Below are 27,027 nucleotides of genomic sequence, written 5' to 3'. Positions count from 1 at the left end.
GCCAAGAAACGCGGGGGCTGTTTTTGTTTAAGCGTCGCGTCGGCTGTCGTTTTGTTAATTTGTTTTTCACATTGACTTCGTGCAAATCGGGCTCAATTTAATTGCAGCCAAATGTATAACCACGACGTGTCGTTGACTGACGTCGCTGGCTGTTCTACGTTGCGTATGCACGTTGGACTTCTTTCGCACCGTACGTAGACAACCGTGCTAATCGGAAGATGCGGAGACCACGTTGCCAGTGAAGACCATTTGGCACCTGTGCCTGAGACTCGAGTGATCGCTCACACACACACAACTGACACACGCGCACAAAACAAAGATCCCCCGGATAGCCTGAACAGACTGTTGGGGCAAGTGCTTTTGGCGAGCACCTATGAAGGCCGACAACGGCACACCGGGGGGGTCGGTGTCCAGTATCACGCCCAGCCGCCTTTGTCTCCCCAACGGAAAAGTTTACACACCGCACCAGGTACTAATTTGAGGCTAAGTTAACCTAGGTGAGGCCCAGGACCGGGTTCAGATAATCGTCACTGGTGTTGTCACGTGAGCACGAATCGTAACTCGTGTCTCTGGGCTCGAGGCGCAGTGCGCTAACCTCTACACCACCGCTCCCACACACCGCCACACGCGCTCGTAAGAAATGGTACGAGAATAATTGCACAACTTGCAATGGCTTGCTCAAGTTTGCACAGGGATGATGACAGCAAACACATTCATTGCAACGGGTTAGGTCACGTGCCGGCCATGACGCTCAGCCAATGCAATCACACATGTCCGCCAAGAGAGAGACTTTTAAACAACTTTTATTGCCGCCAGCAGCAACAGCACTGGAGGCGATTTCGATATGAAATACACAAAGTCACCAGCAAACAAATGAAAATAAACGCGACAAATCCACGCGCTGTGGCGCTAAAAGCACCGCGCACAGCACGAAAATAAAGCCACGTGGTGGTGGTGGTCATCGCGCACGCCACGGTGACGAGCGAGCGCTTCAGAAGGTGAACACGAGGGTGCCGTGCACGCTGGTACAGAGGGCTTGAGAGAGGGAGGGAGGCCATAATATGTACTGGGGGATGAGTCGTGTTAATAATTTTCAAGCCACTGTCAATCCACTGTTTAATGAAGGAAGGGCTCTCCATGCAGTATTGATTGATCATGGAGGTTGTTTGACCATACTTCGCCGTGCAGGTTGAATGGGGTAGAGCGGGCCAGGATTGGTTCTGATTTGACTCACACCGCTGATGGTAGCTGTGGCCGGGAATCGAACTCAGGTGGTCGGGGTGAGCACGGTGCGCTAACCACTGCGCCACAGCTCCGCATCCATTTTAAAAATTTTCCCAGATAAGGCCCCACATAGCTATGGGGCCGTCCATAAATGACGTCACGCGACTTTGGACCCCCCCCCATCGTCACAAAAATCAGACCCCCCCCCTCAAATATGACGTCACAAAGCTCTGCCCCCTCCCCCCAAAATAAAACATGCTTTTAATCGCTTTAAACTATTGTCATTCTTGATTTAAAGCTTTCGTGACTGTAGTGCGTATTCAATGCGGCGCTGCACTCTGATGTTGTAGGGGAAAACATGTATTAAAAATATGATAATTGATTCTTTACCCTTCTATCTGGCAACAAAACTGACACCTTTTTGCAAGGAGTCATGTTTGCATAGACCGCAATACCTGCAGTCATAATACAAACAAAAGAACATAACTCTGATAATGTGCACTGTCCTTGAAGTTGATTGGTCCACACCCGAGACAGCTTTCCTTCGAGCCTAGTCTCATATGGGTTGGACCAGATGACGCCAAAAGGCGCACAACTCAAGGACAATGCACCATCAGAGTATGAGAGCTCGGGGCAAGCATCTACACTATGGGGACCTCATTTGCCAGTAAAAATATGATAATTGATTCTTTACCCTTCTATCTGGCAACAAAACTGACACCTTTTTGCAAGGAGTCATGTTTGCATAGACCGCAATACCTGCAGTCATAATACAAACAAAAGAACATAACTCTGATAATGTGCACTGTCCTTGAAGTTGATTGGTCCACACCCGAGACAGCTTTCCTTCGAGCCTAGTCTCATATGGGTTGGACCAGATGACGCCAAAAGGCGCACAACTCAAGGACAATGCACCATCAGAGTATGAGAGCTCGGGGCAAGCATCTACACTATGGGGACCTCATTTGCCAGTAAAAATATGATAATTGATTCTTTACCCTTCTATCTGGCAACAAAACTGATGGTGCATTGTCCTTGAGTTGTGCGCCTTTTGGCGTCATCTGGTCCAACCCATATGAGACTAGGCTCGAAGGAAAGCTGTCTCGGGTGTGGACCAATCAACTTCAAGGACAGTGCACATTATCAGAGTTATGTTCTTTTGTTTGTATTATGACTGCAGGTATTGCGGTCTATGCAAACATGACTCCTTGCAAAAAGGTGTCAGTTTTGTTGCCAGATAGAAGGGTAAAGAATCAATTATCATATTTTTACTGGCAAATGAGGTCCCCATAGTGTAGATGCTTGCCCCGAGCTCTCATACTCTGATGGTGCATTGTCCTTGAGTTGTGCGCCTTTTGGCGTCATCTGGTCCAACCCATATGAGACTAGGCTCGAAGGAAAGCTGTCTCGGGTGTGGACCAATCAACTTCAAGGACAGTGCACATTATCAGAGTTATGTTCTTTTGTTTGTATTATGACTGCAGGTATTGCGGTATATGCAAACATGACTCCTTGCAAAAAGGTGTCAGTTTTGTTGCCAGATAGAAGGGTAAAGAATCAATTATCATATTTTTACTGGCAAATGAGGTCCCCATAATGTATTAAAAAGTCTATTTAATTAAGTAGAACGTCTTGTCTATATTTATTTAAAGTTGCGCATTTTATGTGACGTCACATTTCTCAACCCCCCCCCCTCGTCACACATCGTCACAAATGTCTGACCCCCCCTCCCCTCTAGGTGCGTGACGTCATTTATGGACGGTCCCTTTGTAGATCTTTGAAGAAGCGACCTAGCCATAAATGATAGCTCAACGAAGTGGCTCACTACGTGGAAATGTATAGAAAACCAAATACACTAAACGCGTGTATCTAAATGTGGAGGGAAAAACCCGAGTAACCGGAGATAATTCCACGCGACCACAGGGGAGAGCGTGGAAACTCTAACCCACGACCTCCTGTATACCAGGCGAGGCAGTTGACATCTTCGCCACCGTGACGCCCAATGCATAGACATGAGTCGAATACAATTGAATCTTACGCTCACGAGTTAGGATGCACGCGCCGAGACACGCAGGTGAGAGGTGATGATGTATAATGTGTGTAAATCATATACAAACTCTATGCTGTCATGTTATGGCCCATGGAGTAAACAAAACTGTACAAATCAACGTATTGGTTCTTTCGGTAAAGTCACGTAGAATGGAAATAATAAAAGAATAAAATAAAACATAATAAAATAATTCTCACGACGTTTCAGCGTCTCCCTGACAGACCTGGTCTTCACCTGAGGACGGCTGCTTGCGTTGTGGCCGAAACGTCGTGAGAATGATTGTATTGTTTTATTTTATTATTTTATTATTTCCATTCTACGTGACTTTACCGAAAGAACCAAGAAGATGAATCCCTGCAAGTCACGAAAGCTTTAAATCGAAATGTACAAATCAATTCGGGGGACAAAAAGGAGACGAGAGGGTGAAAACGAGACAACTAAAATAAATGTCATGAATTATAACCCAGAGTTGTGGCAATTGAATCAACAGCGGGGGGGGGGGGTATTCAATTGGTTGGACCCACTAATCAATGTTGCTAATTAGGAGAAGATGGCTTTTTCCCGATGAGATCAACTCGCGTGGAGGAGCTCGTTAGGTAGATTGGATAGCATGGCCATGAGAGACTGGTGACGTGTGTGGGGGGGGGGGTGAGAGGCCTTTCTTCATCCAGCAGTGGATTGAAAATGGCTGATCACGACGATGATGATGATGGCTTCTTTTCAACTGATTTACGATTGAGTTCCAGGTCATTCGGAGAAGACACGCACTTACTGCCGTCAAGAGTAAAATAAAACATTCAAGGTCAAACGTCAAACATACGAACCTTTCCTTATAATCATCGGCCATGACCTATCCACTGTGGAATGGTCTCCATAAGTGTATCGGTATTTCGCAAGTTCCGACTCGCTCCCGCACACGAGCCGATTTCATCACTCCATCTCCTCGACCTGCGGATTTCTTAGGTGCCGTTGGCTGTCACACAACTGGTTTGGACCATCATCCGTGATTCCCTTGTAAGCTGTAGCGTCGTTCCCAAGCCCAACTTTAGCCTTCTCAAGTCAACGATGTATCCGTTGTCAAAGAATTACATCTCTAAAATGCATAGTGCCCCATGCCATGCAACGCTGATAGAGCAAGCCCTGAAATCATCGGGGGGCAATGATTTGCCCCATCCGACAATTCGATTGTCGCAATGCAGGACCACGACTCAACACAAGAATCTATTTTAGTTTTTTCAGTTTCTAGTTATTTTTTTGACAGGTTGGCTTTCACGACCAATATTACCCATAATACAGTCTGATGAGGCTGGTTGTAATTACCGGCGAAACGTCAGACTTCAAATGTAAATTATTGCGGTTTACTCTCCAACACACAAGCGGTGTGCTAAAGTAGTAACTAATTGGAATGTTTCGTTTACGTGACAAACCTTACTTATTGGCTGTGTCGAGTTTAACGACACATTTATATTTCATAGCTGTCAACCCATACAATTTACCCGTATTCTTGTACAGGGAGATTTTAGTTTTCAGGTCCATACGGCGTACAGGCGTTTCAATACGGGCAAAAATTACTGTTGGTGTCTATTTGTTTGTGTTTCTCCCTTGTGATGGGACTTTGTAGGATGAACGTTGAGATTTATAAGGGCGCGGGGTGACCAATAAGGTCTGAATTGGTCTATACTAAGGTAGGGCACTGATAAGGGGTTGACAGGTATGATATTTACGCGATCTAACCTAACAAAAAATCCTGATGGATTTCTTGTTTGTGTTTGTACTGTTTTAGATGTTCACTCCATTCGCTCAAATATCACTGAAGCACACCATTTGTCAATGCAGGATTTATGTTATTCCATCCATCGAGATATATATTACGCATACAATTCGATGCATCCGATCCTTCGGTATATTCCATCGACGAATCAATGTCTTGTACGTGTTCAGCCTCGTTATTTGTTTTTCAATCCAATCAATTGCGGACGCAGGCCTTTGCAACTCTGCGCAGGTCGTGTGGATGTTATTGACGATACTTCACCACGCTGGTCAATGCCGAATTCGAACAGGGGAGCACATATCGTGGCAGCATGGAAGTACAGTCTCATAGATTTTGATGCACTGCCCCCCCATCCTCCCATGTTGCCCTGCACGTGGGCCCCCGCAGGAAGACAGACTGACTCCAAACAAAAACTGCTTCGCTTCCAGATCGGTGACATTCCAGATGAGTTGGTCATGGGCGTCAGGTGCATTACACGCCGTTTAAATGCGCACCCCAACTCGCGACATTTAATAAAAACTCAAACAAAAATTTGGGGAGGGGGGGGGGGGGGTAAAGCAACTGAATGACACCAAACTGGTTTCGCCAACATTCTTCGATAAAAATAAACGCGGTCCGAAATTTCCCTTTGTGGTTTTTTGAAACCGCGACTTGCCACGTGCGTGTTTACACACACACACAAAGACACGAACATTGTTTCTCTTTTTTGTTGTTATTGTGCGATTCCAGAACACCTGGTGAACGCGGCGAAGGGCTGGGCGATGCACGCACCCTCCTGTCCGGGCCGTCAGGAACGTTCTCTCATTCATTCTACTCGAGACGATGAATTTGCCCTCTCAAATTGGGGGGGGGGGGGGGGAGCTTCGTTGATTTGGCGCCGTTGAAACGAAAGGCCGATTTAACGTCTCTACAGGGTGCTTCAATAACCAAGCTACATTGTACTGGCAATGCAGTAGTTGATGTTTGGCATCGGCTAAGGGAATGGTTGGTGGCAAACACGACGAAGAGGAAGCATGTGAATGCACAGAGGCCCCCCCACCCCGAAAAACTGGAACAATATCTACAGCAGATAATTCGCCTAATTTACAGATCAGTCCCTCTACATAAAAAAAAAACTATATACAGAGTGCTTAAATTTTTTTTTAACACTTCTAAGAATTTGCAACAATACCACAAGCAATGTGCCTCCGGGCTCTAGAGACCACCTGGAGAAGATTCCAGGGACGCGTTGACAATGATGGCTATTAACATGCAGTACATTTATTATCATGTTACAGTTTATTACCCGTTCTTTTTCCCCATTAAAAACGATAGTCCCATTATAAGTGTTAACATTTTTCTGAAGCACTCTGAAAAACGTACGAGGTGGTTATTCTTGGTCCACTTTGTTCATCCTTTCAAATGCTGGCGGAATTTACGAGGCGCGGGGGGGTTCGTAGGTGAAATGACTCATTGTGAAGATATTGGCAAAGACGCTGCAGTTTAAGTGACGTCTCTGAACCCGTGACTATCAAGCGGTGACAATAACGCCACGCGCCTTGCACGGGCGATTGTGTCGTTGGACCTTTGCGGTCAGCCTTGTTGTCTTCAGCCATGAACAAGCGGGCGATGTGAGTTGAACTTCTTTCGCACCGTACGTAGCCCACCGTGCTCATCGGCGGTGCGGCGGGAGCGCACCAAACTAAACACGCAGAAGAAAAAGCAGTTCTAAAGAAGAAGCGACTTTTCAATCGAGATCAAGTAAAAGTCCACACCTCCAGTGGCTTCCTAAATATGGGAAGAGCGTTCTCCAGACGGCCGCAAGAAGCGCACGATGTACTAAAGTACAACAACAACCAGAGGCTAAACACCCACAGCGGCCGGGGCGTCTGTCTTGGGGTTTCGAAAGTCTGACGGCTTCCTCCTGACGAGCGAAACCCAACACTGGCCACCTGCCTCCTCGCAGTACACACACACAAAGATCCCCCGTGTAGCCTTAACAGACTGTTGGGGCAAGTGCTGTTAGCGAGGAGGCACCTATGAAGATAGGAACAGCAACACGAGGGGGTGGGGTGGCCAGCACCTCACACAACACCGCACCGGGTACTCATTTGAGGCCGAGTCGACCTATCGGAGGTCCAGGACCGGTTCATATAATTGTTACTGGGTGCTGGCCGTGAGCGGGAATCGAACTCGGGTGGTCGGGTTCGTAGCGCAGCACGCTAACCGCCACACTACCGCTCCCCAGTACACATACACATAAAACTACACACACACATAAAACTACACACACACACGCACGTGCACCACGTCAATATTTGCTGCGAACGCAAACACCGCACAGAACCAGACTCGCTCACACCCCCCCCCCCCGACCGTCGTGCTCAGGATCAGACACTTGTGAGAATGACGATGGCGCGTTTCTCGCCGTCTTTATTCCGGTGCAAGTTGATGCGAACGCCGTTCAATAATCTCAACATTTCGCCGCACGGAGTTTCGCAGCAAGGGCCAACCGTGCAGAGAAGAAAACAACCCAGTGGGGAAAAAAAAACATAACATCACCCCGTCGCTGGTATTGCAGGGACGGGGGGGGGGGGTAAGGTGGTTGGGTGATGGCCATAAGCGCACGTGTGAATAAAAGTGGACAGGCCGTGTGTAAAGTGATCGCACGCACACGACCGAGCTGACGATCTCATACCTGTAAAACCCTTATCAGTGCCCGAACCTTATTACAGACCAATTCAGACCTTATTGGTCACCCCGTGCTCCTTATAAATCTCAACGTTCATCTAACGAAGCCCGTCTTGAAACGGTCGTACGTCGTATGGACCTGAAAACTCAATTTCCCTGTACAAGAATCCGGTTAAACCGTGTGGGTTGATATGTATGCGATCCTCTGCAGCAAGGTGAAGACAAACACGTGCCAAAGATTTGTGTTTTTGTTGTCGTGGCTTTGTTACCCAGCTGTGATTTGGCTTGGCGGCAGCACGGGGGTCGAGGTCACGGTGCAGCAAAGATGCCACAATGTGAAACCGACGAACGCGTCATTGAACGCGGCACAAATACCTTCCGAGGGTCAAACAGTAAAAGGCCTCAAAATGTAAAACAAATATTATCTCCAAGGAAAATGTGTGGAATGCTTTATGCAACAACGGCGGCACCAGCAGCAGCGGCAGCGGCAGCAACTAGAGGCGCATTAACAAGCGCCGTAGGTTCTGCACACGCGATGACGATGAAGTCCAACGCCATTCTTGATGGACAAAAGAGTCACACGTGTCAAGAATCCAGAAATGACAACAGGAACAAGAAATTGTCGAGAGATGCTTTTCCCGCCTCTAAGATTAAACTGACAATGTAATCACGTAGAGCCCATGGTAAATAAAACGAGCCGGAGCGCAGCATTTGCCGACCATCCCCCTTCCTCCTCCTCCTCCTCCGCGTAACCTCGGTCGGTCGCGTGGATCGTGTGACCATACTTCACCACGCCGGTCAGTGCGGGTTGGTGGAGGCCCAGGTACTGGGATTCAGAAAGCTGTGGCCGTGAATCGAACTCCGGCTGCTGGGTTCACCGCGCGGTCTGCGAAAACCATTACGCCACCCGCGCTTCCCCAACCCCGAGATTGCTCAATTAAAAAAGTAAACAAATCCTCGTGCGCTTACAACACAATTTAAGGTATCGTCAAATCCGCCCATCTAAAACCGACTTCAATAAAAATGATATTTTTTCTATCAAGTAGAACAGACGTTCAACTTGAATTTTCCTGAGAAAAAATACAAAGTTGTCCTAATATGCAACACTGTTTGTAATATAACACTTGAAACGTATCGGAAACGAAACACTTTTCACCCTTTACGCTGTGGACTTCGGATTGTCGTGCGCGTAGTTGGGCGAGAGGAGATCGTTGGGTGAGGGAGAGACGGTGCTGCATAAGGAAGTCACGCTAAGCACGTTGTCTATAGTCCAGTACTGTGGAGGCAGCGAGAGGGTTGGTGGATCAGATAAATGTTGTAAAACTGTCTTCCCTTGGGCGTCGAGGTGCAATACAGAATGTGGCACAGCACCCTCGCATGCACGGGGTTTTTTTTTCTTTCCGGATACTTTGGTTTCCTCCCACATGTATCAACACGAACTGGCTGAAAACATCTTAACGTAAAGAGAACTGCAGAACAATCATTGGTGCCGGCTCACCACCTGGCAGCGATTCCTCAGCAATTGCGAGGTGCAATTTGCGCGAACGACACAACGTAAAGGTGACGGTTAAGATTTTTTTTTTCAGACCACGAGGGAGAGAAACGGGCGAATCGGCAACCTGGAATTATAATTATCGGCGCTTCACTGCAGTGGCGACGGTGGGCGCAACGGCGAGCGAGTCCGCACGCGCGCAAACGCGCTACACACACTCGGTCATCCGCTGTGCCGAGGGATGACCGAGTGTCTCGCCGGAGCAAGCGCACACGTGTGCGCGTGAAAGCCGCGCGCGCCGCTCTCCCCTCCTAGCGCGGCTCGCCATCGTCGCTGGGGCAGCGGACGTTCAGCAGCACCGACTTGTGCAGTTGGTACAGCTGGCAGTTGCCGATCTCGTCCTCGTCGCTGTACGGCAACAGCTCGTCCGGGGGGATCTGCCAAGAGGGGAGGAGGGGGGGAGGAGGGGGGGAGGAGGGGGGGAGGAGGGGGGGGGGAGGAGGGGGGGAGGAGGGGGGGGGGAGGAGGGGGGGAGGAGGGGGGGGGGAGGAGGGGGGGGAAGCGCTCGAGCATGCACGGTGGGTGGTGCAGGGGGTGGGGGGGGGTGTGGCGGAGATGTAACACGATTGGAATTCAGAATCGGAATGTGTATTTATACTGGAGGAATCCGATGAGCTATGAAGCTCTTTTTCACAGATGTCCAGTAGGGGCGGGGCGGAATTCCGCTGGCTGTCCAGCGCGGCACACACGCGGCGCTTCAAAGGTCCTTGTTCAATGTTTCATCGCAGCTTAAGCAGCTCAACAGATTTCGTTAGCCCCGAAAATCTCACATCGTTGCTGCTGCTGCTGCTGCCTGTGCCTGCCCCCCACCCTGCCCCCACCACCCCCCCCCCCAGCACCACCCCCTCACATTCTCAACACGACGATGCTATCTATCATCGCGAGCAGCCGGCAGTTTCAGCCCAATGGGTCGTCGGCCGGATCAGCTACCTGCCGGAGTGTCGCGCTTCGGCAAGTGACGTCACGCATGTGCACCCCCCCTCCCCTTCTTCACCCCCCCCCTTCTTCACCCCCCCCAGCCCCCCCCCCTCCGTGGACGTGCGCACCCCCCCCACTTCTTCAACCCCCCCTTCTTCACCCCCCCAGCCCCCCCCCGTGGATGTGCGCGACCCCCCCCCCCACCCCATTTCATCCTCACCTGATTCCAGCAGTACGGCGAGTTGTACAAGAACGGCTCCATCGGCTTCCTCGAGTGCTTATTGAAGAAGAGACTGCGCACAACGGGCAGCGGGGGGGGGGGGGGGCAGGCAAGTGGTGCCGCACATTGAGTTGGGGCCAGCGGGCAGGTGTGTAGAGCGGCACGGCACAGGATGGGGGGGGGGGATGGGTCGTGTGGCCAGGGCCAGTTAATCCCGGCTGTCTTCGTCTTCCTCGCGCCGATTGTTTTACACAAGGCTCGGGAAGGACCGGGACCCATCCAGATGTAACGATCGTCACCGACGTTAGCCGTGGCCGGGAATTGAACCTCGGTTGTGGGCGTTGGTAGCACGGCGTGCGTTTACCACCATGCGTGGGACGCCACCAACCATCACGGCGACTACGCACGGCGTCATAAATCAAGACGGCGATCGCGAGCCGCCTTTTTCTTTTTTCTACAGCTTAGGAAATAAAAAGAAAAATCTATCGTGGTCCCTAATGCCTCCAGGAATTACTGCCGTTGCGCCGAGAGGTTACAATGCCATTAAGCATTCAAGGCGATTACCACAAGCTAAAAATAACAACTTGCAGAGGTGTGCCAAGCGATATGTCCCACGGACGTGTTGGGCAGGTTTCAACAGGGAGTGGGGTGAGAATGTGATGCTCTACAAAAGTTATAAATACACAAATATGTGAGGGGGGGGGGGTCATAAAAAAATGTCAGTCCGATGATGCTCTGTCAGAATGTTTTTTTTTTTAATGCGGAGTTTGGGATCTATCGAAGGGAACCTTGCTACTAGAGTTTAATGGCGATATAAGTACGACGGCATTACGTGATCGAAATGCGAATGGTTTGTGTGAACGTGGAAGTCCTTAAAAAGTTCCACTGCCAAAAGTCATGCTTTTGACATTTACGTAATTAAATAATAACCAGGCGAACGAACGTAGACGATTAAACACGTTATATTCTCTCCGTACGCTGCGTGAGGTGGTGCACAACAATTTGAGTACGACGTTTCGCTGGTAATTGCATCCGGCATCATCGGGCAATTCTGGCGAATTGCCCGATGATGCTGATGCTGGATGCAATTACCAGCGAAACGTCGTACTCAAATTGTAAATGTTGTGGTTTCACGCTTCAACACACCGGTGGGCTAAAGCAGTGAACTATTTGTCTTTTGTCAACGTGACACTTTTTTACTGATTGGCCGTGTCGGGTGGTGGAGGGTTACGACACATTTATAAATAACGCGATCGAAACCCAAAAAACGTTGATTATAAATTTTACCGTGGCCATCACGTAATAATTGAAGCTTCAGAGTTCATCAGGAACTGCTGGTGGCTGTGGCATAATACAACGCGTTTCTGTGTTGTTGTTTCAAACTTTCCTGGCCTGCACCGATTATCCTGTTCTGATGGCTTTTCTCATCATTTACAGATTTGAATAATCTCAATGCAGAGTACAATTGAGAAAACACTGTTTTCGTAGCGCGTTTAAAACAATTCCTGTGCTTCCGATGACTGCCCTTATTAGGAGATACGAATGGAAGTGAACCTACACGGAGGAAGTATATTCATCATACATTCTTGTACGCGGCTTTGCGATGTACGAGAGACACTATAAAAAGAAACTACCCGCATGTGAATCGACTTGTCCAAACATGGTCCCAACATGTTTTGGACATGTCTGACGGGTGGCTGCACGTCCGACGTCCACGTAGGCACAGCCGTCGTTGTAGTCGGAGGAAGTGGCGACGCTGGGCGACGCTCGCGTGCCCGATGACGCGACCCCCCCCCCCCCCACCCCCCCGTGGTACGGATCCCCATCCCACGCACAGGTCACCAACAGTCGTGAGCGAGTGATTCTTTGGCACCCATGGACAAGAGGCGACACAGATTGGGACGAACACCAATATCCCAAACGAGCACCTGGTCGGTCCCGAGCCCAATGCAGAACCTACGCCCCCCCCCCCCCCGACCATCGCCGTCTGGGGTCGAGTCTCACACGAAAGCAACGACCGTCCACGTCAAACCAAATGCGCACGTCTCACGGAAGGATCCGTCGACCACGGCATTCGCGAGTGGAAATTCTAATTCTAGAATAGAAGTTTTCGTGACTGCAAGGATCCATACTCCTTGGTTTTTTCGGTAAAGTCACGTAGGTGAAAATTAAAATAATAATACATTTTTTAGTTATTTTCATTTTAAAAATTCTTATTTTTATTTTCACCTACGTGACTTTACCAAAAGAACCAAGGAGTGTGGAAATTCTAAGCAAGCCCGATGGGTGCGCGGTTTGCCCGCGTGGCGAATGAGACATTTAAAGTCACATTTAGAGCCGTGGACTATCTTAAAGGGCGGTGAGGGGGGGGTGCCCATACGTCGGACATCGCGCCGAACGACACGCGGCACAACTCGAAAAGAACACATTGCTGGAGATCTATTTCAGGGTGAGGTTACGAGACGAAGCGTTCCCTCCCCACATATTCGTGAGCCACCAACCCCACCCCACCGTCTTCCTTCGTCACTCACTCGAGCAGGCGGCTCCGTGTGCGTTGCTGCAGGCGGCGGACCGCCACCTGGCTCCACTGCGCCGTCTCCTCGTCCCCCGCCATCATCACGTTGATGGCCATGCGCAGCGAGTTGATCTGAGGCACGGGGGTGGGTGGAGGGGGGGGGGCAGAGGTCGCAATCGGGTACCCGATACCCGTACCCTACCCGATACCCAGCTACCCGTACCCGTTTGTGACCCTAGTGCGGCCGGGTATGGGTACGGGTAGGCTGTGAGTCACTGGTGAGTCACCGTTTGTCACTCATTTCCCAACGTCTTGTCTCTTCTCACAATTCAAGTTCCTAGAATCAACCCACCCGCGCATGCAACATGGCTTCATCCCAGAGGTCGCAATCAGGGTACCCGTACCCTACCTGATACCCGGCCGGGTACGGGTAGACGGGTATCGGGTAGAGTACGGGTACCCGATTGCGACCCTGGTGAGGCCGGGTACTGGGTACGGGTAAGGAATCAAAACCCGTTTGCGACCTCTGGGTGGGGAGGAAGTCGAGGCCATTGCGACACTCCCGTCGCGTTCGTTTCGTAAACGTCCGTCGAAACGAAACTGGAGATCCTTTATGTTTTTGTCTCGTCTTTGTCACGTTTGGCTTCGTTCAGCCGGGTCACAGAAGCCGATGGGACCCGTCGATGGCCTCGTTCGCGAGAGTTACTCGTGTCGCTAAAAACGAGCCGAGAGTTGACTGCATTGTACACATTCGCTTGCGTCGCCTCTGCAATTGTATACATTCTTAAAATTTATATTAATTCCTGGCATTGTTTTTTTTAATCAAACATCCCACGCCCGTGAATTCGTGTCGTCCGTGAGTCAATTGGTTAGTTGACTTCAAGACAGGCCTCTCTTATTAAACCCCACCGTGAAATCCACTGTTGTTTGTGTTGTCAAATCGACACTGTTACAGAGATGCCGTCTAGGCTTCGAATCCTGGGTAAATATTTAAAGCAAAGCGATACAAATTACACTAAACACACTCGCACACCTGCATCTTAAAACCAACACATTAACCTGTTGACTTAGGATCAACCCGACCGTGGAACGGAGGCTGATGAACGCGCAGAGGAAGAAGAGAGACACCGCACGCTGAGAATTACACCGAGAGAGCGAGAGGAACGAATATTCGGGAACTAAATGCCAATCAAATATTATTCAGAAAAGTAGATTTTCTCGTTGATTTTTTTCGGTTAGGCCACGTAACGATCTCGTCGTGTTTTCGTGTCAAGACCCTCCACCACCTCGCACAGTCGAACAAATAAAATTGTCACGTGGTGTACAATGCTCACAACTAAATGTATGGGAATCAGAACCTTTACTTATACTGGAGGAATCCGATGAGCTATGAAGCTCTTTTTTTAATACAGACGTCCAGTAGAGGCAGGTCAGATAGTTACGACAATAAAAATATGAAAACACGATAGGAGTGCAAAGTATAGGAACGGTATATAAACGACCTGGCCACAAATGGTAGCTCAACGAAGTGGCTCATCACGTGGAAATGTATCGCAGCCAAATCATTTAAATAATCTAAACGCAAGCTTCTAATGTGGAGGGAAAAACCGGAGGACCCGAAGAAAAAAAAATGTACGCGACCACGGGGAGAGAGACATGCAAACTCCAAATATACAGGTGTCACAGGGTTGGGATCGAACCCCCGACCTCCTGCAAACCAGGCGAGGAAAATAACATCGTGCCAGATGTGGCGTTTTGCTTGAAAGAACAAGATCTTTGATGCCAGAATAAAAATCCAGCAAGTCAGAATAACCGCATCACTTGCCATCGGTGCCACGACTAGATTAGATTTGAACTCAATATTACCCATTTTTAATGCCGTGCAATCATTTTTGTCGAGCGGCAGGTACCATGATGATGTCGTCCATGTCGAAGGAAGTATCGAAGGTGATCTCCATGTCATGGTCCGTGAAGATGGCCTCTCCCGTCTGGGGGTCCCAGCCCAGGCCACACAGAGCCCCCGTGTAGCGTGACCTGCTGTAGTCCCGTCTGTTACGGGGGTGTGAGGGAGGTGAGGGGGGTGAGAGGGGCGAGGGGGGGGAGCGGTGGCCGACTGGCGTCACACGCATTTCTTTTTTTAAATCCACCGCATGCGACTCTATCGAAGGGATGTAACGTAGAGCGTAACCATCACAGGAGTAACAAAGAATAATTAATGTCTCCCGTGCTGTGCCGAAAACTGTCAATATATATGCACTTATATATACACACACACCTGGCTCTTTGCAAAACTCATGGGGTACTTCTTTGGCTCTGTTAGAGGTTGGTTACCCCTGTGCTAGAGGATCTCTACGAGTGGAGGTTCCAGAAAGTCCCTCTGAAAGGGTAGTTTGGCCTACTCTTTCACGCCGGCCAGACATCTTGGAAGAAGTGGGAGAACTTTATCCCACACACGCGAACTGCCGATCGACCAACAGTGGCTTACCCAGCTATACTGCTGAGCGAAGAGGCATTTAAGACTTTCGCACCATTGTTTCAAACGACTGAACCGGGTGATTTCTGTATTACAAGCCAAGTGTGCGAACCCATGACAGAAAAACTCTGCGAGTGCGAGTCGTCGATCGGGCGACAATGCACACGGAGGAGTCTTGAAAAAGTTTCCTCACAATGCTTTCCCGTAATGTATCTGCAGACAATCTTTGCACAGACAGGTTCCTGGAGACAGGTTTGCTCGTGTCCCCTAGGCTTAATAAGCCAACACGAACGGACGACACCTGTTCCAAAGATACTTCCCTAATGCCGCTGCGTGCAGATGGAATAATAAATGATAAAATGCGGTAACTTGCTCGAACGTGCTTTCAAAGTACAGTTTTGAGAAGCTGTTCCGTCGACGGTGAGAACCTCCCGCACCACTGCAGGTAACCAAACATTCCTCGACACTTTGCTGGCTACGCGCGACGAATTCCGATTTTAATCGAGCCGATAATATTTAGCTCTCCGATGTGTACTGCATAAGGGTTGTTCAGCATGCCCCCCCCCCGCCACCCCACCAGTGTGATGTAAGCATTTGTTGCTTATGTCAGGACTGTGCTTGTATCTAGCTTCAAGTGTGCTATTTTTGAATACGTCAATAGCAATTGTCTTAAACGGTATATTTACGTCGTAATTTATTTTTTGGCGAGGCCATGCGGTAGTTTAATTGCCACTATTCTCATCATTAAGCCGACAACACCATTCGTTTCCAAGTTCACGACCTGGCAGCAGCTCATCGCAGGGCTGAGGGAAATGCCTCCGCAAGTCGATGTGAAATTCGGTCGTGGAAATTCCTAAGTCACCGGGGGTGAGAAGCTTTATCGGTCGCACATTTTCACCAAGACACATCGGCGCGTGTAAATAATAACAATATCGTGACCATCTTGTCGGCTGGTGGAGGGTTAACGATGAGAATTTTGGCATAGAAACCACCACCACGGGGCCCTAGCCAAAAAAAACGTGTGGATCAGTCGCTGTCTTAAGGAACAACTCGTCCCCAACCATTGGAATGTGGAATTTCCCACCACTGTCTCGGTACAGCAAAACAGGATACAAAAAGCAGCAGAAGGAAACTACTTTGAATACGAACGCAATTTCCTCAAACTAAGGCATCCACACACCCGCCGCCTTGGTGCCGAGATGCGGAGAGTCGCCAACAAAACACAACTGTCACCCCCCCCCCCCCACTTCACCCCACCAGCTTGAAATGTCTGGTCGCCGAGGTTACCTCAACTCCATGACGGGTGTGAAGATCAGGCACAAAATGGCCGGCAGGCCGTGGATCGAGGGCATCAGCGTCGTGTCACGCAGCAGGATAGTCGATCCTGTCGACGAGCGACAACGTTACACAACAGCGAAAGTATTAAACTATTTTTGTATTTTACGATGTAAGGCCCACTGAGCTATGTAGCTTTTTTTCAGAAGCGACACGGCTATCAAAATTGAAAGCTCAACAAAGCGGCTGATCACGTGGTAATTCAGAGCAGCCTAAGAGTCCGACGCGCCACGTTGTTTTTTTCCTCGCGACAGAACCCGAGCCCGTGCCGCCTACTTCGCGCGTTCAAGCGTACAAACCGACTCCGAAAACGATCGAACCGTACGCCCTGGTCCTGTTTGGCCCCGAAAAAAATTCACACGTCTTCGCGAGGCCCAGCGAACATTACGCTTTGGTTCAGTGGAAAAGCGCCCGTGCTGAGGGGAGAGCCTGCTCTTGGCTAGGCTTGGAAAAATTAAGTCTTTGGGCTCGGGGTGGGGGAGGGAGGTCGCGGTAGTGTAGTGGTTAGAGCGCTGCGCTATGAACCGGGCGACCCGAGTTCGATTCCCGCTCCCGGCCAATAGCAGTGACGTTAATCTGAACCGGTCCTGGGCCTCCCCTATGCCGACTCAACCTCAAATAAGCACCTGGTACGGTGTGTAAACATCGCCACGAGGGAGACAAAAGGGGGGTGGGTGGGGGGGCGGGCGCCTGGTACCCGATTGGTTGACGTTGACGGAGGCGGCAACCAGGAGCCGATCGTGAGAGTCCTGCGGCTCGTCGTTGACCGCCACGGAGTTGACGCTCATGTTCCCCACGCGCACCGACCTGCGCGCAAGTCACACCCCGGCAAACCACGTCAGGGGTGGTTCTTCTCCAGCCGCGAACGCAACTCGCCCGGAATACGAGTTCACAGGAAATTGTGCAAAATGAGGTGAAATATTGTGTACGAATTGCGAAATACAAAGTCTTGTTGCCCTGTTGTTGAAATTAATATAATCCCAAACCGATTTTTGGGGAGAGACCACATAACGATCCGGTCAAAATTTCTGTTACAAGGCCCTCCCCCCCCCCCCCGCCGCCTGACACAGCCAAACATATTAAATTGTCACGCGCTGCACAAGCGTTTTAACGACGCGCGAAGTACGATTGTTTCAGCTCACTCGCAGACAAATATAGCAGTTGGATACAGCGACGATTCGCTTTAAACTATGCCAAGCATCTTTTATTTGTACACTGCGTGATAATTTAATTTGCTTGGCCACCTCGTTAAGCGTTGGCCTCATCTAAAATAATTTATTGCGCATCTTTAGATTGGCTGCGAAAACCTACGCGGTCAAGTTATACCTAACATCGCATCATCAAAAATAACATTGCGGCCAAGCCCGGTTTCTCAGCTACCTCAGTCGGCCCATGTTGGTCATGCTGCAGAATCTCATCTCGTAGGAACTTATCGGCCCTTGCAGCACCTGGGAAAGAGAGAACTCCGTTCACTCCAACACGCGGTAAAGCATTTTCTTTGTCGGTATTCCCAAGTATGGGTAATTTTCTGACAGGGCAGATCGGTTCAGAGTCTGTCCTCTGCAAAAAATAACAAAAAAATCTCTCGAGTGGATTTTGCTAGATAAGCCTGCGTGTCAATACCAAGGCCACTTCTAAATACAATACAACCATCGTATATTTATCGGTCACAGATCTGCCCTGACAAATTAGCCGACCACAACCCAGTGCAGTATTCGCGCGTGATGGTGTAATGGCCATTTTCTAAAGATGTTGTTCACATATCCGACCTTGTCACATATCTGCCTTCCCCTCCAAAGGGCCGCTCAATGCATCTGAATCAAACTTTGAATTCTCAAGAGCCAGAATGAGACGAACCCAAGTGAAAAAAACAAATGTAATATAACACCCTTCTTGGTTCTTTCGGTAAAGTCACGTAGAAGGGAAATAATAGAAGAATAAAAATAAAACATAATAAAATAATTCTGTGAGAAATTTGTTTTTTATAATTCTGTGAGAATAATTTTATGTTTTATTTTTTATTATTTTATTATTTCCCTTCTACGCGACTTTACCGAAAGAACCAAGAAGATGAATCCCTGCAGTCACGAAAGCTTTAAATCGAAATATAACACCCGTAAAGGTAGGACGGCCGCTTAGCTTTGTCACTCGAATCCCAACTCTTATCGACTCGCCGGCGCACGTCTAAAAATCTGCTCGTCGTCCCCAGAACCCACGGCCATCCCTGGATGGGCGGCGGTTCTCCGAAGCTGCACGGGCAGCCATCTGGAACTCTCTCTTCCACTGCACATCCACAGCAGCAGCAGCAGCAGCATCCAAGCACCATCATCCGCCTTCATGTAGCAGCTCAAGGCACTCGACTGCCCAGGCTCTTACCCATTCAGGCTCTCACCTGTCCAGGCACTCATCTGTTCGGGCTTAAACCTGTCCAGGCTCTCACCTGTTTAGGCTCACCTGTTCACGCTAACCTATGTAGGTTCTTATCTGTCCAGCCTCTCGGCTGTCCAGGTTCTTACCTGTTTAGGTTCTCATGCGTCTAGGTTCTCATGCGTCCAGTTTCTCACTTATCCAGGCTCTCACCTATTTGGGCTCACCTGTCTGGTTTCACTTATTCAGAATCACCTATTAAAGCTCACCTATTCAGGACCTCTCCTGTTCAGGCACTCTCATGTTCAGGCCGAGTACGAGGGACTTTTTGATGCCTGGCTCCACGCCTTCCGGGTTTTTGATCAAACAACGTGTCCGATTCGCGAAATGCGTGCACATTACAAACATTGTTGGTTAAGATTATTATCACGCTGTATTACACTGGTAATACGTGCCAGCTGTTATCGACTGGATAATAAAATAATCTATCCCAGTTACTCGATCACGATATATAATGTCCGTACACCAAGGGGCAGCGATAAGTTGTCGCGGTTGTGCTGCACAGTGGGGCTCTGCGATGTGTTTTCGGTTCGTGTTGTTCTGTACCACGTCCGTCGTTTCGCTCCACGTGCTGGGTTCCGCTTCAGGAACGGAACGGAGCAGCTCGCGTTCTCCCTCGATTATAATCATTATTTTTGTTTTATTTCACCACGTAAGGCCAGAAGCTAGAGAGTTATTTTTCCGAAGCGTTCCAGGCCACAAATGATGGTTCAACAAAGTGGCTTATCGCATTGACATTTCTAGCAGCCAAATACTCTAAACGCATATACTGTTGCAGGCCACTGTTGGTGTTTTATGTAGGTCCTAGTACCATATCAGAGTGTTTGTAAAAAGATTACAAAAAATATTTTTTTAAAGTTCGAACTGACCCAACAGAATCCCTGATGCAACCGGGATTCATAAAGCATCTAAATACCACTGCCGCTCAACACTGCCTCTGTCCACCCAGCGGTTATACAAGTGGCACCTTGTAAGAAGGCATCTTTGGAAGAGGTGGGTGGGAGTAACCACACTTTACCCCACATCCTTTGATACTGCAGGTGGACAGAGTGCAGGGGAGACATTTAAAAGCATGCACGGTGCACCATCGGGTCTCAACGTATTGCGCCGGGGAGAGAACGATCCGGACCGGCGTGCTACCTTCTGAATTCCAAGTTGAGTAGCGCACTAACCCCCTCCCCTCAAACCGCTGTGGGGCAGCAGCATCCCGACCGGGAGAGCCCCGGATAAAATGACGTCCCCCCCCCCACCACCACGGTGCTGCATCACGCACGCGATGAAGGCTCGACGCTGACACGGAGCGCATCGAGAAGTTGTCCACGCCGTCCACCATCGGTCGTGCCGCCACCTCCGGGTAGGCCCGGACGTTGCCGACGTTGACGGGGAACGTGCCCTCCAGTAATTCGTGGTTTTGCTGAAAGAAAAAAGAAAATGCCGGACAGGTCGCCAAATCGGTCGATCAACGCGCGGCACTTTATTCCGTGCATTTCAGACGAGAGCCCATGGTCCACCCCTACATCGCATCCGCAAAAAAACATGGCACGTGCGGAAAACCTGATGCACAAATGGGAAAATGTAAAACTCTCCAGTGTGCGACTGTGGTCATCCAGAACAGACCGTAGCAACGTATAACGACGCTATGCCCCGATCCACGAATACAAAGAAGACATCACAGCGATACGCTCCTCCGCTGCTCCTGACGCGGTTATTGGCTTGACCACCTGAATGTGAAATTTTAGTTGTGGCTCTGCATCTACATCAGCAGCCGTACGAACGGAGATGAAGGCGAGAGCCGACCGTTGCGGCACAGAGAGAGAGCTGGCATGAATATGTAGGGATTTGGCAAAGGTGCAGGGCATCACTGCTGGCAAAAGGACCCCCCCCCCCAATAGAGGGAGGGCTAGAGAGACCTTCTAGAAGGTATTTTGGCGTAATTTTCCACGCTGCCCAGGTGTCAGGTGGTGAGATGTTAACTACCTTGCCTGGTACACAGGAGGTCGTGGGTTAAATCCCAAGCCTGACGCCTGCTGTATATTTGGAGTTTGCATGTTCTCCCCGTGGTCGTGTGGATTTTTCTCCAGGTCCTCCAGTTTTTCCCTCCACATTGAGAAATGTGTGTTTAGAATATATGGGTGCGAAAATTTCCACATGATAATAAGCAACTTTGTTGTGGTAAAAGATAAACGTTTTAAAAAAGTTTAGTTTAAATAGTCTTGGAAGATATGGGAGTCCCCACACTTTAGCCCACCACACGTGACCTGCCCACCGACTCAACTGCGGTGGTGTTACCCATTTATACTGCTGGGTGGACAGAGGTGGTGGTGCTGGTGGGGGAGGGGATTAAAAAAACTTCAACTGCTTCGACTGTTTCACCGGGAGATGAAATCGGTGACCTCTGTAAAACAAATTATTTAAATGGAATGTAGCATCGATGCAAACATAACACAAACATCAAACAAGCGGCATTTAATTATGCAGGAAAAACTACTGGGCGTGTGTAGATGTGCATCGATTCGTCGTTTAATATTCATTCTTGTTGTCCTTCCACCGCACCTCCGATTAGCGCGGCTGGCTTATGTGCAGTGGCGAAAGACGTTCAACGTACACGCATACATGCATAACCACACACGTGAAAATGTTTTTTTTATCGTAAAGCTCGCACACGTTACCACGTGATTTACGTGAAACTTGCAGCCACTGGAGGCGCGCGTTTGAGAGGGCCACTGGATTCGATTCGTGAAGCTCTGCAGGGAAAAGATAACTTGGGGGGGGGGGGGGGGGTGGAAGGAACATGCCTACGCAATGGCACTACTTTAACCGAAATGCAGTACAGCATGAGCGGATCCCTCGAGAAAAAAACCCGAGATATAAAAAAAATCAAGAAGAGATCAACTCCCCCTCTTGGATATTAAACGCTTTAGACTTGGCTTCGCAAAACGTAAGAATCCTTCGCACGCCAACGTTGCTGTAAAAAGCTTCTCCGGATCCGCCGAGGTACCGCGCGCTTGCGACACCGGTCCTTTCTCCAGCGGGGTTTCGGCAGGCGCCGTGCCGCGCCTGCCAATCTGCCGGACGGGCGTCGAGCGGAGGAGTTGAAGGCGCGACGGAGAAAGAGCGAGTGAGAGAGAAAGCGGCGACGGGCTGCCTGCGGACAGCGCCTCCGCGCGCGGTGACCCTCCGACGGGAGGGCGGGTGACCCTGGTGTTCGTTAATCCTCGCCGCCGCGCCCGGCTAACGTTATAAACCCCCGCGCGTGGCAGGTTCATGTTGCGCCGTACGTCAAAGAGTTTCAGGCGTGACGCGCATCGTTAGCGAGCGCGGCTCGTGGATGGACGTGGCGAGCGGCTCGTCCGATTCCTGTGAATGCAACCCAACGACAGACCCAAGTCTCAAAAGGAGATTGCGGGCAGATGTTTTAGCAGACAAATACCATTTTGCCGCTTTATTAAATTGAGAAATGTCTCCAGATATTTTTTGAGAAATGGATACTTAATGCGTCCGCGTTTGCGTATAACGAGAGATAACAAGTAAAAAGAAAAGAAAATTGCGTGCAGAGGATATGAAAACGCAGCTTAATGGCATAAAACCGTTCAGAAAAAGTAAGTAGGCCTGGGCAGGAGAAATAATGGCCGATCAAAATAATGATGGACTGGCAGCAGAGGAGATGGAACGTCCGCCGCGGAGACGGAGCGATTGAAGCAGCTCGCGTGCAGCTGCGAGGCTTGGGAGTAGGGGACTTCATCCAGAAGTGGATAGACCACGACCAGCGATCGGCAAACCTGCGGCTCCTTGAGGACCGCTTCGTGTCGTTATTTTATTAAGGACCATCACCGTCTCGTATTCACATTGCACTGCGGCTAGTTTTTTTTATTCGAAAAAAAAACCGGCTCTCATAGCTATTTCAGTTGCCGACCCCTGACCATGACCGACGACGATGATATAAAATTCTTCAACTCAACGTCCTCGAGCGCCATTTGTGACTCTATAAACCCGGCAGCGATGACGCACACATTATGATCCCGTGCTGCTTTCCAGCCCGGCATGACCACTACACCCCTGCGGTCCGATTATCGCCGTGCTCCGGGGCATAACAATGAGCCAGCCAGCAGGTGGTGGTTAACAATAAAACGACGGCGACCAGAACATAGACGAGAGTTCTATGGCCACACTCACGAAAGACAAAGATCCCCCGTGTAGCCTTAACAGACTGTTGGGGCAATTGCAGTTAGCGAGCAGCACGCATGAAGGCCGGCACGGCGCACGAGGGGGTGGACGGCCAGCACCACACCCGACCGCCTTTGTTTCCTCAATGGCGATGTTTAACCACCGCACCAGGTACTCATTTGAGGCTGAGTCGACCTAGGGGAGGCCCAGGACCGGTTCAGATAATCGTCACTGGGTGTTGGCCGTGAATCGAACCCGGGTCGCCGGGTTCATAGCGCAGCGCTAACCGTGACACCACCGCTCCCCACAACACACACACACACGCACACACGTACACACGTGCGTCACAGTGAGCGATGGCCCTTGGCAGTGGCTCGCAGTGTTAAAGTAATCGGCGTTTTTTTATTTTAGTCAGAGCCTCAGGCTAGTCGACAACGACAACCTGCAGAAATTTAGTCAGGCCTCAATGTGTGGATTTAATTTACTAACTCCCTTTGTCTCGGCGACTAATGCATTGTCACATACTCTTAATTCTTAAGACGATGATGTGACGGGTGCACAGTTTCCACCCCCACCCCCTCCCCCCCAAACATTATTGGATCATCCAAGAGTGAACTAAATATATATTTTAAAAAATTTCAAACGAGTGCAAGAACCTGTCGTAGAGAGATGCAGGGCCAATCAGAACATTCCCTTCCCGCCCTGCAAGGGGAGTGTTCCGATTGGCTGGCCGACACGTGGCCTACAGCCAATCAAAAGCATTCTATGGGTCAGCCAGTTGGTCGTGGAGTCGAACAATTCCTTCATATTGATACGGCCAATTATCAGTTTTGGTATTCCACAGTGCCCCGCAGCCTCGAAATAACGTTACTAAACAACCTTAGTCTGCATCTTTATTCAAACTCGTACATGTTTTTTTATCACTTTAGCCTTTCGCGGGTAGACCTGCCCATCGTCACGTGACCCTCGACGAACACGCCCACTCACTGTCCAAGTCGCAACTTTTCTCGAACCGCTTTCTGTTTGTTTAGTTTGTTGTCCTTCCCACTGCACCTCCGATTAGCGCGGACGGCTATGTACGGTGGCAAAAGAAGTTCAACATACACACACACTCACAGACACCGTTGCCGCCTTTAAAATTAAAAAGACACCCCTACGAAAGATCGTCGTCACGAAATTCCATCCCCCCCCCCGCCGCCGCCCCGCCGGAAATCCACGCTCGGTCGCGCTCACCTTCGACTCGAAGGCCTCCTCGGCGGGCTCGGCAAACCCCAGCTCCACCATCATCCTCCCCACGTCCGCCGGCTGGCTGGGCACCGCGGAGCCGGACGCCGCCGCCGCCGCCGCCGCCCCCTCCAACGGCCTGCTGCCGGACAGCCTCACGCGCAGCACGCCGTGCTCCATGGAGAAAACCTGCGCGCTCCGCACGAGCACCGCACGCGCCGTCATCGCCGCCGTCGCCGAGTCACGCGACGAACGGCCGCCGATTCCGCTTGGCTCGGCAAGCGAGGACTTAAGGAGGATTTATTCATTGTCGGAGAGCACCCAAGGTATCTGAACCGGAGTTTTTGCCGGGTGCGACCTTAGTCTCTTGGTGCAGGCGGGGTTGTAGCAGGGGGGCGAGGGGTTATATAAACTAAAGTGAACGAGCAACATCCGTTTCATCACGAAAAGATTTCGCCGATTACTCCGAATAAAATGTATTTATGTACGTTGAACTTGTTTCGCGCCGTACGTAGACAACCATGCTCATCGGAGGGGGTGAATGCAAAACCCATAGGTAACCGCTGGCGAAAAAGGGCAAGGTAATGGTAAAAACAAAGCACCTGCCCAATACCTTTCCAAGTTGCAACTACTGCATTGCCATTTGGAAATCCGTCGATTGGTGTGCACACGTACACATGTAGAGTACTTTCCTGTCAATCCACCGCTATTTGACGGCCTATCTACGCCTTGCGGGCCCCCCCGTGAGATATCTGACCATGCTAGACTACGGTGGACAGTGCGGCTTGGTGAAGTTTGGTAATTTTGAGTGCGACGATGCATCGATTCATTAAAATCTACGCCAGGCTCATCGTTACATGCATCGAGTAACGTGTGTCCCGAGATTTTTTTTTTTATTAATTTTTTGTTGTTGTTGTAAGTCGTCACCACTGTGGTCACTAGAGGCGCTACCGTTCACTGCAACGTAAAAAATCGAATCGATTGGCGAATCGAATCATGACAGATTCATCCGAGCGCTTGCTGTCCAGCTACCGTGGTGTCAGATGCGACAAGTCCTACCGCTTGCCAAATCTATTGACGGATGAGTGCCTGTAATCACAAAACTTCGCAATAGTCCTGTTAACAGATTTTTCGCTATAATTTTCAACGGAGATACTTTTGAGGGTCACACGAGAAGATACAAATACATTTTAAGAAATTCAACTAAAAATGTAAATTATATCTGCCTGCCTTTGAATTCACAGCGTCATTTTTGCATCACATGCAAATGCCGCACACAAAGGGCGAGAGAGCGGGAGAAGATGATCGCACGGGCGTCGTTTTACAAACGGCCAAACGAGGGGGTTGGTTGGTGGGTGGCCGCAACACCACGTCCCGGCCACCTTTTTCTCCCCAGTCGTGAAGTTACAGTAAACCCTCCCCCTCCCACCTGCCCCCCACGCCCCACAAACACCCCACCTCCCCAACTAAGACGACGTGCCGCGCACCTGCATGAAGAAGTTCTTCTCCAGCGTCTGCTTGCTGAACCAGCTGCGAGCGTCGGCGCTCCAGCTGCCTCCGGCGGCGATGCGCGACAGGGCCGAAGGCCGCACCTCGCACAGCATGCACTCCATGGCCTGCACGCCAGTAGAGGTGGGGGGTGGGTGCCTGGCAGTTCACGCGGATTCATAACCCCCCCCATGTGCGACGCGCCCAGCGTGGCAGTTAACGCTTTAAAAAACACCGATCTCCCGGCACGTCGGGTTTATACTTTGCCCGCGTCTTATCCTTGTCCCACGCCTTTAAAAAAATACTGCTGGGGGCGAGTGCTGTTAGCGAGGCACAAGACGGGGTGTGGGTGGCCAGGCACCACGCCCGGCCGCCTTTGTCTCCCCGAGCGGGCGGTGTTTATTACACCAAGACTTCCGAGCTGAGGCCTGGGACCGGTTCGGATAGTCGTCACTGCTGTTGGCCTTGAATGGGAATCGAACTCTTGTCGCCAGGTTCGTAGTGCAGCGCACTAAACGCTACACAACCGCTCCCCACAATCACACACAAAAAGACAAAGATCCCCCCCGTGTAGCCTTAACAGACTGTTGGGGCAAGTGCTGTTAGCGAGCACCTCTGAAGGCTGGCACGGCACACGAGGAGCTGGGTGGCCAGCACCACGCCCGGCCACCTTTGTCTCCCCAGTGGCGATGTTTGCAACCCACACCAGGTACTCATTTAGCTGAGTCGACCTAGAGTACGCCCAGGACCAGTTTGGATAATCATCACTGGTGTCATCATCACTGGCACAATAACACACACACACACGTCACGTCGCATGGCAGGACCTGGAAAGGCATATCCTTCAGGTCCTGGGGAAGTTCCTTGAGGTCCTGCAGTGGGATATTCCTCGTGTTTCCAAAGTCCACAAAAAACACCTGCAGGCAGCGGAGGACAAAATCGCTCAACGCGGCAGAGTGGGCGTGCGACAATGCGCCGTACCAACCCCAGCACTGC

At 50.2% G+C, this 27,027-nt stretch overlaps 1 protein-coding gene across 1 annotated transcript in view; it reads right to left on the bottom strand.

Moving 5' to 3' along the window:
- Positions 1–7,446: 7,446 nt before the first annotated feature.
- Positions 7,447–27,027, bottom strand: part of TDRD9 (tudor domain containing 9) — a 62,336-nt gene continuing 42,755 nt past the window's right edge. Inside the window, 11 exon segments of the mRNA XM_061551477.1 lie at positions 7,447–9,644; positions 10,406–10,478; positions 12,937–13,052; positions 14,831–14,969; positions 16,681–16,777; positions 17,426–17,535; positions 18,109–18,176; positions 20,429–20,569; positions 24,553–24,732; positions 26,031–26,159; positions 26,859–26,948. Of these exon segments, the coding sequence (XP_061407461.1) occupies positions 9,519–9,644; positions 10,406–10,478; positions 12,937–13,052; positions 14,831–14,969; positions 16,681–16,777; positions 17,426–17,535; positions 18,109–18,176; positions 20,429–20,569; positions 24,553–24,732; positions 26,031–26,159; positions 26,859–26,948 (1,269 nt within the window). The 3' untranslated portion in view covers positions 7,447–9,518.

Source organism: Lethenteron reissneri, chromosome 14, assembly GCF_015708825.2.
Source record: "Lethenteron reissneri isolate LAM-NWPU_2019-01 chromosome 14, ASM1570882v1, whole genome shotgun sequence".
In the NCBI taxonomy this organism is placed as follows: Eukaryota; Metazoa; Chordata; class Hyperoartia; order Petromyzontiformes; family Petromyzontidae; genus Lethenteron; species Lethenteron reissneri.
The sequence above is the reverse complement of the archived record's forward strand: the minus strand, read 5'-3'. Positions and strand labels throughout refer to the sequence as shown.